General features: G+C 34.2%; 1 protein-coding gene and 1 pseudogene across 1 annotated transcript; one reads left to right on the top strand and one right to left on the bottom strand.

Moving 5' to 3' along the window:
* Nucleotides 1-3,538: 3,538 nt before the first annotated feature.
* On the top strand, nt 3,539-4,985 carry LOC144546900 (flavonol 4'-sulfotransferase-like; annotated as a pseudogene).
* A 2,252-nt stretch (nt 4,986-7,237) lies between these two features.
* LOC144546600 (putative ATP-dependent helicase C29A10.10c) lies at nt 7,238-15,027 on the bottom strand. The gene is made up of 10 exons (XM_078295143.1): nt 14,870-15,027; nt 12,198-12,743; nt 10,798-11,928; nt 10,013-10,340; nt 9,585-9,837; nt 8,859-9,075; nt 8,416-8,583; nt 8,205-8,296; nt 7,652-7,702; nt 7,238-7,493 (listed from the first exon to the last, which is right to left on the bottom strand). Exons 1-10 carry the CDS (start codon nt 14,984-14,986, stop codon nt 7,379-7,381), a joined length of 3,018 nt encoding a protein of 1,005 aa, XP_078151269.1. The 5' UTR covers nt 14,987-15,027; the 3' UTR covers nt 7,238-7,378.
* Nucleotides 15,028-15,779: the final 752 nt, after the last annotated feature.

The raw sequence follows: 15,779 nt of genomic DNA, 5'->3' as shown, positions 1-15,779 counted from the left end.
CTTTACATGCCTATAGTGATGCGGATTGGGCGGGATGCCCGGACGACCGCAAATCTACCTCGGGTTATTGTATCTACCTTGGGTCGAACTTAGTGTCTTGGAGTTCCAAGAAGCAGCCTACTATCTCCCGATCGAGCACCGAATCGGAATATAGGAGCCTAGCTTTGGCAAGTGCGGAACTTGTGTGGCTTCAATACATCCTTGCCGAATTGCACGTTCCTCTCTCCTCTCCTCCTATTTTGTGGTGCGACAATATCGGTGCCACTTTTCTTGCGTCTAATCCTATGTTTCATGCGAGAACCAAACACGTGGAGATTGATTTCCACTTCATCCGTGAACGTGTGGTTAACAAGTCACTTCTTATTCGGTTTGTTTCTTCTCAAGATCAGCTCGCTGACATCATGACTAAAGGGCTTCCTACTCCTCGCTTCCTGTCACTTCGATCCAAGCTGATGCTCTCAAACCGACCCTCAGCTTGAGGGGGGCTGATAAGATAACTATAGTTAGATGACTTAGATAGTGTTCTATTATGTAGCTGTATTGACCTACGTTAGTTAGTGACTTGGTTTAGTTAGTTTAGCCTCTGTATGTTTGGCTATATATATATCACATAGACCTCTCTGTAACAGGTGCCCTTTTCTCAATACAGAATACAAGATTCATTCTTCTTTCTCTCAAATCTCTTGATTCTCTCTTGGTAACATTAGTCGTTTCAACTTATATTTTTTAATTCTTCCTATAAAATAAAATTACATTACAATAACTTGTTTAGTCTTCTTAATTTCGATTTTCTAATTCCATCTCTATATGGGTTAAAAGCCGAGTGCGTATTCTCTCAGATATCTCATATTTTGTGTGACCGATGTGTCCGATGCCTATTTAGGGATAGTGCAGGGACCAATATTATTTGAGCTTTGAGATTCGTGCAGAAAGTATTTGAACGGTTGAGAATTTCAAAAAAGTCGCACAACATATGAGATATCTCAGAGGATACGAATTCGTTGAAGCCTCGCTGTATTTTTTTTTAGTGTGAGCAAAGGGAAAACATTTCTTTGCCTCTCCAACATTGTATAAAAAGGCCGAACGGGCCGGGCCAGGCCGGACCTCAAACAGATTGCTTGATCTCTTTTGTTTCTATTGAAAATAATTTAGGGACTTGACTGAACCAAAATAAAATTTAAAGGCTCAAATGAACTAAAGACAAAATTTAGAAGCTTGGTTGAATAAATAAAAATTCAGGAACTCAAATAAATCCAAGACAATAATTTAAGAGCATAATTAGAAAAAAAAAAATAGTGGCCCACTTGAACGAAAGACCATAGTTCAGACTTCAGAGGCTTGATTGAACCAAAAGAATATTCAAAGACATTTGAACCAAATGCAACAATTCATCAGATGCCAGTACTAAATATGTGCTTTAATTGCAATTAATATCAAACTTGTTGGCCGCAAAATATATGTTTTGTTGTAGTGCAATAGTTTTATGCAAGAATACAATTCAAAGTAATGACTAATTAATTTTGCAATATAGAAGTACTGGACCTTTACAAAAGACATGTAATTTTTTTAGTGAAAAGACTTGCAAATTATACAACTAAATATATATATGATGTGTCCGTATCTGACACGAACACGTGCACGACACGCTTTAGCTAAATCGTCAAGCATAAATCTAACGATTTAGCATAAAAGTAAAACCATTTGCCAAGATAAACTACTATGGTACCAAACTTTGGATTGCGGTGATGTCCATCTTATTCTATCAATATTTAAATGTAAAGACATTAATTAACTGATGATATCGAAATGGGTTTTATTTTGGACAACTGATCAAATAGTTATGAAAAAAAAAGAGAGTAAGGCTTGGGTGCTATGAATAGCATAGAGGGCTACGGTACTACGGTTCAATATTCGAGTTTTCAAAATCCTAACGGTCGATTCAAACCGTTCATCTTGTTCTCCATATTAATATGTGTTTAGAGACCAAATTTTACATCTTTTGAAAATATTTTACTATTTTTTAGCTAGGTAGAAAATCACTTGATCTAAAAAATTCTGCACCATTCAGATATTTGATTTTCTACCTAGCTAAAAAAATAGTAAAAAACTTCCAAAAAAATGTAAAATTTAGTTTCCAAACACATATTAATATGGAGAACAAGATGAACGGTTCAGATCGACCATTAGAATTTTGAAAACTTGAATATTGAGCCGTAGCACCGTAGCCCTCTATGCTATCCATAGCACCCAAGTCTTACTAAAAAAAAAATCACATCTTTCTTCTCTGTAATTTAGATAGGTTATTTATATGCCTACGGGCTTCAAATAAAAAATTAAATCAGATAGGTTATGTATTAAGTCCCATGCAACTAGGGCTAGTTGGATGATTGGTTGGTCGTCCCTTAAGCGGTTTGCAAAAAAATAAAAAAAAATAGATCAAATTAAATATTATCGATGACCAAATGGTTTTTAAATTACATTGATTTGATTTACTTTAAGATTTTTGCAGTTGAAATATTTACTTAACAAATATATCATTTTTTGTTATTTTTTATTGGTGAAATTATGGGCTAGCCACCGATATAATTGTTAATCACAATTGAGGATTTTACCATGATCAAATACTTCTATAAAGAGCATTAATTAGATACGTTTAAATTTGACCACATATTTGAAGCATTAACTTTATGAATTGAGCAACAAGATGCCAATGACATCTTCAAATCATTGTTTGATCTTTCTAAATTGTATTTCGCATTATATAATTTAGGCACAATTTCTAATAGTGTACATTTAAATACATAAAAGTATATATCTAATGTTAATTTGAAATTAAAAAAATATATATGAAATCATGTGGAGGTAGTTATGGATTCCAATTGGTATGTGGTGGTATATACAGTTAAATAAAATTTGTAAATTCACCACTTACACTGACATGATTATCTGTTAGTCACGCTACTTAAGTTTTTAATTATTAGCGCTTTCCACATTTCTAATATAAAATCATTATTCAAGACAGTCAAGCCAATTTGAATCCAGAATGCTTAATTATATTTTAAATCTACCAAACTCCATCTAAAATTATATTTTAAATATTTGGTATGATCCGGACAGTCAAGCCAGAATGCTTAATCACTGACCTCCATAATCTTAAATTTTTTATCTCTGTCACTGAAATTGAATTAAATTTTCTTTTCTTAAAAAAAAGTTTTATATAGTTTGGCGCTCTTATTTATAATTTGTTAAATGTTTGTTTACAATTTAGTGGTTAGAATTTTACTTTGTGGTTGTGAAGACATAGTTCAAATTTTAATGACAACATGCATATTATGCATTTTAATAATTTAATGGGTAAGACCAAATTTATATAGGTATGTGTTGAAAACGCCTACCTGTACGTACCTTACACATTGACACCCCTACCAAATAATGTGGTTAAATTATTTGTCAATGTGGTTATATAGGCAAATCTTTAGTATAATGTGGTTAAATTATTAAATGATACACCATTAACAAATAAAAGAACTAGCTAATTATTGCCTTCTCCTCCTCCTCTACACTGCTAGCTGCTACCATGGCGAATATCTCTGAAAATGCACAAGATCAGTCATACAATTGCCAAGAAAAAACAAACTTCCTAGCAAAGTATGAACTCATGGCTTGTACTATCCCAAGACACAAAGGACTAGGCTTTACCCCTTACTGCAAATACCAGAATTTCTGGTACCCTGAACACCTCCTCCCTGTCAGCTTGGCCATACAAGACACGTTCGAATCACGGCCTTCTGATGTGATTCTTGCCACCATGGTGAAATCTGGTACAACTTGGTTGAAGGCCATTGTCTTCTCAATTGTCAACCGATACCACTACGCCGCTGCTCTAAACAATCATCCGTTACTCAACTCAAGCCCACACGACTGCTTCCCTTTCTTGCACTCTATTTATGAGAAAAACACCCAAAACAATCTTGAATCCATGCCATCGCCACGCCTTCTGGCAGAGCACCTTCCTTTCTCACACTTGCCAACATCAATAATCAATTCAGGATGTAAAATTGTATACCTTTGCCGCAATCCGAAAGATGCATTCGTTTCACTTAGACATTACCTTGACAAGATGATGCCTATCGGATGTGAGATGACCCCATTCGACGAGGCCTTTGATTTGTTTTGTGAAGGGGTTTTTCCATTTGGACCATTCTGGGACCATATGCTTGAGTACTGGAAGGAAAGCATCAAATCTCCGCAAAAGGTGTTGTTTTTGAAGTACGAAGATCTAAAGGAAGATCTAGTAGGAAATATAGAAAGGCTTGGAGAATTTCTCGGTTGCCCATTTTCAGTCGATTAGGTGAAGAGAGGGGTGATTGAGGTGATTGTTAAGCTGTGTAACATTGAAACAATGAAAAATGTCAAGATAAATAAAGAAGGAGAGCATGGCGTATTTGTAAGTTTCAAGAATTCGGCGTTTTTTAGGAAGGGGAAGATAGGGGATTGGAAAGAGCATATCACTCCTGACATGGCTGAACGGATTGACATGATCATCGAGCAGAAGCTGCATGGCTCCGGCTTAACGTTTTAAGACTATCGATGCAATGATCATACAAGGTTATAATCCTCTATATTTTACGTGAATTAATACGGATATTATTATTATCATTAATCTAATAAAGTTTCTTTTAAAATGGCAGTATCTTAAAGGAGTGATGGCGGAGCTATTTTATCAGTGAAAGGAGCATCGGCATTAGGTTTCATCGGCATTGCGTATAGTTGCATTTATTAATTCATACAGCGAATTGTTTTACTTTTTCCATGTTCTGTTTTGGGTATATTTTCCATTGATCCAATTGCTGTGGTTCCATCTTCATCTTCTATATGCATTTCTTACTGGTACATGGCAATGTTTCGGTACATTGTTGTAGTTGTGTTCTTGTTTCAATAAATGTAGTGCCTACATGTACTACTGCAATTTAAATTGTGGAAAATCTGTTGTTCATTGTTGTCTACAAAAGCTAGAAGTTATTATATATTTGATTATGCTTGCCAGTGTATATGTAATTCTTCACGAGATTTATGAATAGGCCTGATTGCAGCATACATATAGACATGACATACTATTTTGAGTTTTTGACAGAGTTTATCACAATAAGAAAACAACTGCAGAAAAGAAGGTGCCATACATATCATTTGTTTTGCTAATTAATTATAAGCAATTTTTTTTGGAATAGTGGATAGTGCGCTTCAGAGAAAAAGGCAAAATATGTTACAGCAGAGGCTAATAACACTATAATATCTCAACAAAAGAAAGCTACATATAAGGCTGCACAAAATGATGAGAACTAAGGTAATTCTTAGTATGGCCTGCACAAGTTTAGAGTATCTATTAATAGAATAATTAATGTATTGTTAAAGGTAAATCAAAGATACTAGAGGTCAGAGTGTTAGTTATTATTATCCAACAAAGGTTACACAATTTAAAGTATTTCAGTTAACATAGTCAAAAGGTTTCAGCACTCAGGAACCGTTGAACAGCGCATGTGACAAGTTTAAAGTTATTGTAAACTTAACATTTAGATAGAAGTAAATCCACAAATATTAAAGCTCTATGAGCTTGAACAATGGGCAGAGTCATTTTGCCAGTAAATTTGAGCACATTCGAAACTCTAGAAATTTGACAGCTAACAAGAATCAACTAAGCCAGTTGTATTTTGAGTTCAATTAAAGTGCGTAAAATCTCACAGGTGCTGTTCAGCTGCATTGGATTAAGCTTCCTTACATCTCCTTAAACTTTTAATCCCAGTTAATCTTCCCGAACAATAGCTCCTTTAGTAAGATTAAGACACCCTCCTTATCTCAAAATCTTAATCCTGGGTGGGGCTTCATTAAGGTTTGAGTTTCCTTGGAGAGCGGAGACCTCCTTAATTAAGGTCAAAAAGTGTGGTTTTTTTTTACAATTGTACCCCTCCAGCAGTGACCTCCTTAAGATCTTCTTATTTCTTTTTTCATTTTTTATTACCTCCTTCTTTAATGAGAAGCAACACATCCCTAGGTACGTTAAGAATGTCTCCACAAAATTCAAATAAAAGGGAAGGGGAAGGGAGAGGATGAAAAGAGTAAGAGAGGAAGCTACCCTCCAAATTGTGGGGTAGAGATTGAAGGGAACTCTCTTTAGTTTTGTGTCTTGGCACCTCTTCTCTTATGTTTCCTTCCCTTGGTTCTCCTTCAAAATTTTAGTTTGTGGTGCAAGTAAACACCCTTCGGGCAATCCGGTCACCCCTTGTCTCCCCTCCCCTCCTCTCCTCTTCTAGAGCACACCCTAAAGGAAAAGGCTTGTTTTCTCCGGCGCCAATTGACGGCTCTCTGATGAATAACTTTCAAATCAGACACCACACGAACATTCTTGTTGATGTGCTCTCTCCATTGACACCCCTCTTGATGGTTATCTGTTTCTTCTGTTAGTATCTCTTGTTAGTGAAGTTAACTTTCCATAATTTGTAATTTGGGATGGACATTGACATTCTTGTTGATGTGCTGGGGACACTTCCGTTGTTCGGATTTTGCAATTGTTTTGAGAATCATTTGATTATTCATGAGGATGTATACTAACTTTTAATTTCACTAATGCGACGGGGGTGTAGTTGAGAATGGACTTCTGAACCAACAATCGACATAGTTCGTTTTTTTCACACCTGAATTAGGTTCAGGTTTGTATGAAGGCACATAACAAATTATTTGGGTTATTTGTATTACGGTGGAATATATATTTCCTGGTATAGTTTAATTGCATACATAAACACCAATTTTTGTCTAAATAACACCTCTCCATTTATTATGGTTGGCAGGCTGGCAGACCTGGTTGTTTCAAGCATTCAATACTTTCTTTAATGTATTTATTCTTTTCTATCTTTACTATTTATATTTTAATTAATTTGTAATGATAATTTTGATAAAATTAGGACATTTATTTTAATGAAATATATTTAATTATATTTAATTAAAATCATAATACAATTTGATTCATCAATCATATTATATGACAATAACAACATGAGGGGTAATATAGTCTTTCACTCATTATATATTTTTTTCTATTCAAGTACATACTACAACCTTAATCTTTTTTATTTGCCGAACACGGATTCCTTAGTGCTCTTTAAGCTCTTAATCTTTCACTCCTTAATCCATGTTGCTGAACGGGGCCACAGAAATCAACAATAGTTAAGACTCCTTTGGAGCACTTGAAGCAGATGAATCAGAACCAGCATCAACTTTCAGTGACTTAAATTCCATTCTACAAAGGAATTGAACAAATATAAGTTGATCGTCAATATTCAAGGGGATTTATAATATAGGTTTAGGTATTTAATTAAAATGCATCTTACATAAAGTCAGAGGCGTCTGTGCTCTCAGCAAGACTTGTAGAAGGAGTGTCAATAGCAGAGTTATCAACCTCTTCACTTATGCGTAGTTTCGGATCCACCTTTCTGTAAAAACTATTTTTTTTTTCTAAAGTCATTAAAAGAACAATTTTCTTTTTCTCCCATTATAACCAGCTCCATGAAGTAAATGAAAGAATGATGAAAAGCAGGACAGAATATTTAATATTTGTACAGTAATATTATGATTGATTCGGAAATTATAAAAAACTTACAATGTGCGGTTCTTTTTCTTCCCAAGGCCTTTGCTTGTATTTTCACCATCCCTGAAAGGTTTCAAAATGATATAATAAGACTTTAACAAACTGAAAAGCACGCAAAAGAAACTAGGCCACTAACCATTAGCTTGGATTTCTCTACAAGAAATAAATTATCTGCTCTCCCATCTCAACACTGAAATATGTGATATGATATTCATTGCCACTACACAATGCTCTCCCATCTCAACACTATAATATGTGATGCGATATTCATTGCCACTACACAATACAGACATGGTAATTTGGAGAGAACAAACTGACATGCTCATAATTATTAATTAGGCCTGGTGTTTAACAGCCTAGAGAAGAAATGAAAAAAACAAAAAACATATGCAAGGTCTAATATATGTACACCATTCAAAACTAATTGAACACCCTAGATTCCAGAAAAACTTGGTCAAAAGAGCTAACACCTTCGAAAGGTTGTCATGGATGTAGCATTATATGAGCACCATTGAGTTCAATAGTTGCTTGTAAAAAATGGCATATTCCATTATAGAAGACCCACCTTAATTTTGATCCAGAATCACCGACGTTCACTTCAAAATTAAGCTGACCAAACCTCCTACATAGATCCGTAGCTTGGGAATGCTTTGATTTCTGGTAAAGAAAAGGGAAGTTGCAGTACAAAGTTACATAAAAGTTTTTATGTACAAGTAAACTCTAACACAAATTACTGGAGCCTATGTTCAATAACAGAAAAACAAAAATAGCAGTACTTCAATGCGTACACTTTTCTTTTTCTTTGGGTGGTGAACAGAATCATTGTTAGCCACAGAATTAAGCTTCCCAATTTTATCCAGGCAACTAGAATCATTGAGGTCCACTTCAAGATTAAGCTGACCAAACCTCCTACAAAGATCCATTGCTTGGGAAGGCTTTGATTTCTGGTAATAGAAAAGGAAAGTTGCACTGTAAACATCGATAAAGGTTTATTTTCCATAAGTAAACTCTAACACAAAATTTTACTGGAGTTTGTGTTCAATAACTGAACAACAAAAACATAGCAGTACTATTTTTATTAAAGGGCCCAGGTACACCCTGACATCCTTTTGAAACTATTCTCGAGAATTGAACCTGCGTCTCTCTACGAAGAGATGGGGTTCATGCCACTGAACTAAGCCCGCGGTTCTAAAAAAATTAGCAGTACTTCAACACGTACACTTTTCTTTTTCATTGGGTGGTGAACTGAATCATTCTTATCCACAGAATTAAGCTTCCCAATTTTACGCAAGCAATTAGTGATTGCCTTGGAAAGAACTTTATCTTCACTGGCACTAAAGAAGCAGTGACGAGTCTTTGCATCTTCAACCAATTCCCCCCAAATGGAACCACTTTTAGACAATGTTTCGCCATCTCCAACAATCCAAAGACAATATCTGGAATTCAAAGTTCAACAACAAACTTCTGTAAATGCTAAAACTTCACGCAAAATTTTAGGATTAATACTAAGTTGTTACAACATAAGTGGATACAGCATGGAGGTTACAAACTTACAATGGACCCATATTGATGAACAACTGTTTAGTTTTCAAATGTGTTTTGGCTGTTCTCATATTGTACCAATTGTATATTGTTGAACTTGTGGGGGCAACTTTGGTAGGTGAATTATTTGTTTAATGATACCTTGTAGGGTACCAGGATCAAGGATTAAGTTGATAAAAATATCCTGGACTAGGAGGATTAGGATTAAGTAGCTTATTAGAATATCCTGGACTAGGAGGATTAGGATTAAGTAGCTTATTAGCTTTCTTTTGATGTAATCAGATCTTGTTTTAGTTTCTATGATAAATAGAAATGGGAGGATTTTGCCACTTCATTTAAAAAAATATTGACAAATTAGCAATGAACCAAAATAATTGTAGAAATGAATTGAAATTAGTACCACCTTGCACGGGTCAAAGCAACATTGGTTCTCTGAGAATCAGCAATGAAACCAACTGATCCACTGCGGTTTGACCTTACAGTGCTTAGAATGATAATATCTTCCTCACTCCCTTGAAACCCATCAACAGAGCTAATTCTGACAGCAACTGGGCCCTTATCAAACATTCTCAGCACCTTGTCTTGAATTACCAAAACTTGTGCGCTATATGGGCAAATGACGCCAACGCTTACTTCTTTCTTCTGTGTTAGACATTCTATATGGTAAAAAGTATATTTTATTAGCACAAAATCTGCAAAATTCATTCCTACAACCTATTAAATGATATTGAAGTTGCATTCATAGATAAAAGAAAATGTACATAGTAATTTTTAAAGAAATTTTAATATTAAAATTGTGGGTCCTAAGATCAAATCAAATGTAGTAATCACCTTTTTTAAGGGACTCTAATATCTGAACAACAACAGCCACTTCAACCATATTTTTTCTACTATGGCCAGCATCGTCAAAATCCTCTATTCCGGCCCCGATATCAATAAATGAATAAGGACCAAACAGCTTGCCAGGGAGGTACTCTCTTTCATGCTCTTTTTGGATGACATTCGGACCATCTAGAAGCTTCTTCTCATAGAAACTAATATTTGGAAACATACTAATGCATGGATGCATCCTATACTGCACATTTAGCATGTTCTTCTTGTGTCCCAGTGAACTCAGCCTCTCAAACAGACTCCTCCCAAATAACGCATCAGCTGATACCTAAAAGAAAACAAAGGAAATGAAAATCAAGGGGTTTTTCCTAATTTCTATAATATTATTCTCCATCGTAGCAAAGTAATCTGCGAAACTTGAAATGGTAGATAGTCAGTACAGAAATTGAGGCAAAAGATTTTTAATTCCAAACTAAAAAGGGCCATGAGCAGGATTCTATTGTTTACCATTACTACCTAGGTTATGGTTATTGTAGTTCTCTTTAATTTATTTTCTTCTTTTGTTTTTTCTCTCCTTCCTCTTACTCGAACCTTATACCTCTTCCTTAAGATAACATACCAAAGTGGGCATTTTGTCTACTATATACAATTATACACTTCAAGATTAAAGAAAGAAAAAACAAATGGAAGAATGAAGGAAATTGAAGGAAAAAAAGAAGGAAAAAAAGACAATTTCATTGGACACCACTGTTTGCTAATTCAAGACCAAGGCAAAGAAAAATAACCTTGCTTTTCACCAATGCTGGCAGTTGACACTCGTCACCAATAAGGACAGCATGCTTCAAGCCTTTAAGTTGCAAGGGTATCAGTGATTCGCACTCTTTCAGCTGTGCTGCCTCATCAATCACTAACAACTCCAATGGCTTGCCATTTTTCACTTGATACATTTTAAATGAACTGGAAGCAGTACAAAATATGAGGCAAGAGTTGTTCAAACAGAAATTTTTTAGTGCTTGCATGTTAAAGCCTATAGGAAGCTTCAGCGAATGTTTTAGAGAATTTATGAGAGCAAGGCTCTCAGATTTACATCTAAATGCCTCTCTTTTGTAATTTGTACCATTTTCACTATTACTAGATCCAAAATCAATCTGGCCAGGTAAAAAAATATCCCTTATTCTTCCATCAACTTCTTTCCTCTGAATAATATTTTTAAATTCATTGAGAAGAGAAAGGAGACGGTTGATGGTTGAAGAGTCAGCCTCCGAAAGGCAAGATCTAGGAATATGGAGAAGTAATTTCCTAAAGCATGTAGCAAATTCTTTGTAAAGAATATCAAATCTTGTTCTTATGAAATCAATAAATGACATTTTTCTAGGTCGATCCTTTGCAGATTTTAAACTTGTAGCATAGAGTGAGTGGCACGATTGTAGAAATTCACCCATTGAATAGAGGTGGTGCTTCCACCCGGATCTAGGAGAGACACCTTGGAGGAGCTCTCTGACACGGTAGTCAAGAAATATCTCCTCCATATCATGATCCAAACACAGACGGTTTTTGTTGCCAAAAATTAGAATGTCACCTAAGGCTAAGTTTCGATCAGAAGAATTTTGTTTAACCAATTTCAGTAGGCGTGAGGCAACTTGCTTGACAGCTGTGTTTGTGGGCGCACATGTAAGAGTTCTATGCCTTGATTCTAGCATTAAACACAGAAGCGATGTTGTTGTTTTAGTCTTTCCGGTGCCCGGTGGGCCCCATATAAGGCTTACTGGATTCCCGTTCTGGTGGTGCATCTCTGATATGCAACTCAAAACAGCTGTGGTTTGAGACTCATTGAGATTTGATGAAGCCGTGTAACTCTTGATATCTACTCTAGCAATCTCACCTACCTCACTTGAAGGAGCATTTGTTCTTGCAACCTATTAAAAGATTATTCAAGTCAGTCATACACGAACCGTAAACAATTTTTCTACACATATTGTTAGCTGACTTGGTGAATCATAAAAATATGTGGATATACCAACTACAATTACAAAATTAAAATTTTTGTAGGGTATGTTCTCAAAATGTTTTAATAAAGAGAGAAAAAAGCTTAAGTAGAACTAGATGGAAGATTTCTTGTTCGACATTTAAGTTTTCCAGATAAATAAATTTTAAAACATTAATGTATCCAAAAAAATATGGGTGCATATATACATACCAGTGATCCACATACTATTTTTTTAATGAGCTTCTGATCTGTTTGTCTTGACCTATAATCAAGGCAAGACCAAACTCTGCTGTAGGTCGTCATATTCACCAAATAAAGCCCATAAAACGGCTTTGTGTTCAAGGTTCCCCTGTTATATCCAACAATTTCCACTTGTTTTGAAGCATATAAATAACACCATTGCCATGGAGTTCGACTATCCTCAACCTCAATAACAAGTGCAATGTTAAATGATCTCCTGTTGTTGGTCAAATCTGAAATGCGCTTGGCTCTGATATCAGATATGACGATTACATCACCATAACTTGGCATGTAGCCTTTGTCCCTGCTAACAGGCATCTCAATTTTGTATTTGTAGACATTTGAATTTGTTAATTGTTTAATTGAGGTTATTGTTATAAATGGCAGAGAGGAGAGAGAATTCAAGCCTGCTGACATATCTGCTCTCACTTCCTCCATTAATGGGACCTCAAAGGATTTTAAATAGCTCTCAAAACAACTGAATGTGCTACTAATCTCCCCAACCTGTGATGCAATTAATGAAGGGTATTAGATTTCATAGCTATAGGCAAATAACAAAAATATGTCGATTTGCTTGACATTGTGCTCTTTCATTTTCATGCTCAAACAAATAAAAATAGCATAATGTAGAATACTGTAATTTATAGCTAGCCAGAGCAAAAGTCTGATGAATTGTAAGTAATATAAGGATGAAATTGATCAAGCTATAAATTACTTTATTTATTTAGCTTCTTGAATTTCCCTCTTAGTGTTTTTCCCAACTAACACCAACAACTCCTATAATTGTGCAAAGCTTCTTCTTTTTTTACTATTTTTAAATTAACTGAAGTTCATTAAGAGAGGTCCAATATTTCTCTTACTCAACTCAATAATTGTGTAATTAGGTATATATTGTGGATGAAAACATCTGCAATAACTCTAGCCAAAGAAGATCCGGTCCAAAATAAACTTCTAATTCCAAAACAACCACTGAGCTTAGTTGTATTGTACATGATCAGAGTCCTGACAATTAATATACCCTTAAATTTGGTATGAGGGGATGTAAATTTGCTAGCATAATGGCAAAACTTGAGTTTTCCAATCTTCATATATATACAAAATAGCAAACTTTATTTTGCTGGATCGATGCAAAAAAATTCTGATATAATCTTGCAGATGACAACTTGAATTTCCTTATCTGGGTAGTACATATTTTTCAAGTTACAACAAAAAGGGGTTAGGAGAGAAACACCAAGGTAATTGATTTCATTGTTTCAATTTTTTTTTTCCTTTTTTTTTAATTGAGATGAACTCGGGATACATTGCAGTTTTGAGTAGAAAGAGCAGAACTTCGACTGAAGAGAATACAAACAAAACTAATATGATACAAGGCACAATCAAGACAGAGATCTCAATGTATGGTCTTTATATGGCCTTACTTTAAATTCTCAGTCACATTTTTATTACAATTTACTGACTGATGAGCTCACTAACGACTGTTATTAACCTTTAGACGAGTTCCTCACTGTAACAACTTGTAACAAAGGTTGTACCGGAAACTCGATCATAACTGAGGAACAGGATTCTTATGGAAATCGGTACATAAAAGTTACTACAAAGATGATAATGGAAGAAGGCGCACAAGCAAATGAACTCAATTGTTGTTCTTGGCCTAGTAAACCAATGCAACTAGACAGAAGAGGCACTTGCTCATCTAAAAGATGCCGGGTATACCGGGGCCCTTTAATAAAAAAAAACTATATTTTCACATATAAAAATTTATAAAATGATGTTTGATTTTAAAAGTAACTATAAAGTTATACTTCACTGTACAAAATATTATGTAAAATATTCCTCTAGAACCACACTAATATTCATAAAAAAGAGGAGGGTTCAAATGCCTCGTGCTTTTCGTGCCTCATTGTGTCTCACATTCTATATCTTTGTTTTCAAAATTCAAACAGTCAATCCAAATCACTCAACATATTCTCCATATTAAACTATGCTTGAAGACCAAATTTTATATTTTTTTTGGAAATGTTTTATTTTTTTACTATTTTTTAAGTTAAGGTAGAAAATTGTTATCTCTCGACCATACAAAAACAGTGATTTTGTACCTATCTAAAAAAAATTTCAAAAAATATGAAATTTGGACTCCAAAAATATTTTAAAATGGATATCATGTTGCATGGTTCAGATTGACATTTTGAATTTTGAAAACGGAGATATATGATAAGGCACGATGAGGCATGTAATGCACATGAGACATTTGAACCCTCCTTCATAAAAAATCATACAAATATACTTAATTTATATAATAATTATATAATTTGCTTCATCTCAAAATTTTGCCTACCCGTCCCTTGTTATGCCTCCGCCCCCTGTTAAATAATAACACTAATATAAAATGAATCATACCTTTTTATTCATTCTTTTATTTAGTTCATTGATACAGAATATTTTCCTACATTACATGTAGAACTTCCCTTTACAAAATGCAATGCTACATTTTTTTTTTTCACTTTTATTCTGAAATATATTTGAGCTACATAAAACTTAAATTCAAAAATGGATAATCTGGCTTTCACAAAAATGGAAAGCTCAAAGAGATTACGAACAAACAAAGAAAAAATACTTTCACAAAAATGAACCTTATCTATGAACAAATTCTCATTCAAGATGTCTTCCAGAGACCATGAGACGACGAGCTTCCCTAGATCAATTCTCTTCTCACCTTCGGTAACTATTTTGCTGTTCTTCCCTTTCATTTTTGCTTGCTTTGAGTATGCTATCCTCAGAGGAGCAAGACGCTATGCAAAAGGTAAAACTGAAAAAAGGTACTTTATTCCTTTACTTGAAAAGGAGCAAAGATGTTCCTTCCTAATTAAGTAATTAGTACAGGTATATTTTCAAGGAAAGGAAGCTCTTTAGGGAATATCAAGAGACGGTAAAGAGAGCGTCTCTTCAGTTCTATATTATTATTTTTTGGGATGGGTTTTGTATGAATGCTCTAATTCATAATCTAATATATATATTTTATGGAAACTTAGAGAGGATTAGGAACATTAAAATTATGTATACATTTAATTTTTTGAGCAAATGTTATGTAATTGAACGTTTAAATCCGGTTTTAAATAAGACTTGGTCCAAAAACCATCAGACAAAAAAGCCATCCATTTTGTTTTTAGAAAACAGCCTTAAAAAGACCGATGCAATTACAAAACACAGCTCAATAATTTATTTATTATAAATTAAGGATTAGGGTTAAAAAAATTCATTGTTTTTGTCTTTCAATCATGCTTCACATCTTTATATTTATTTTCAAAGTTCAAATGTTGATTCATATTGGAAGACCAAATTTTATATATATTTTTAGAATTTTTTACTATTTCTTAGATAGATACAAAATCAATGTTTTTCACAAGATTCTGGACCAATCAAAGACAATGATTTTTGTACATATCTAGAATAATATAAAAAAAATGATATTCAGGCACATCTTAATATGGAGATCCTCAAAGGAGACATAGTATCTTTAGAATTTATTTGCTTTGTGTATTC

Source organism: Carex rostrata, chromosome 30 (assembly GCF_964058835.1).
Source record: "Carex rostrata chromosome 30, lpCarRost1.2, whole genome shotgun sequence".
NCBI classification, from domain to species: domain Eukaryota; kingdom Viridiplantae; phylum Streptophyta; class Magnoliopsida; order Poales; family Cyperaceae; genus Carex; species Carex rostrata.
This window is presented reverse-complemented; position numbering and strand designations above follow the sequence as displayed.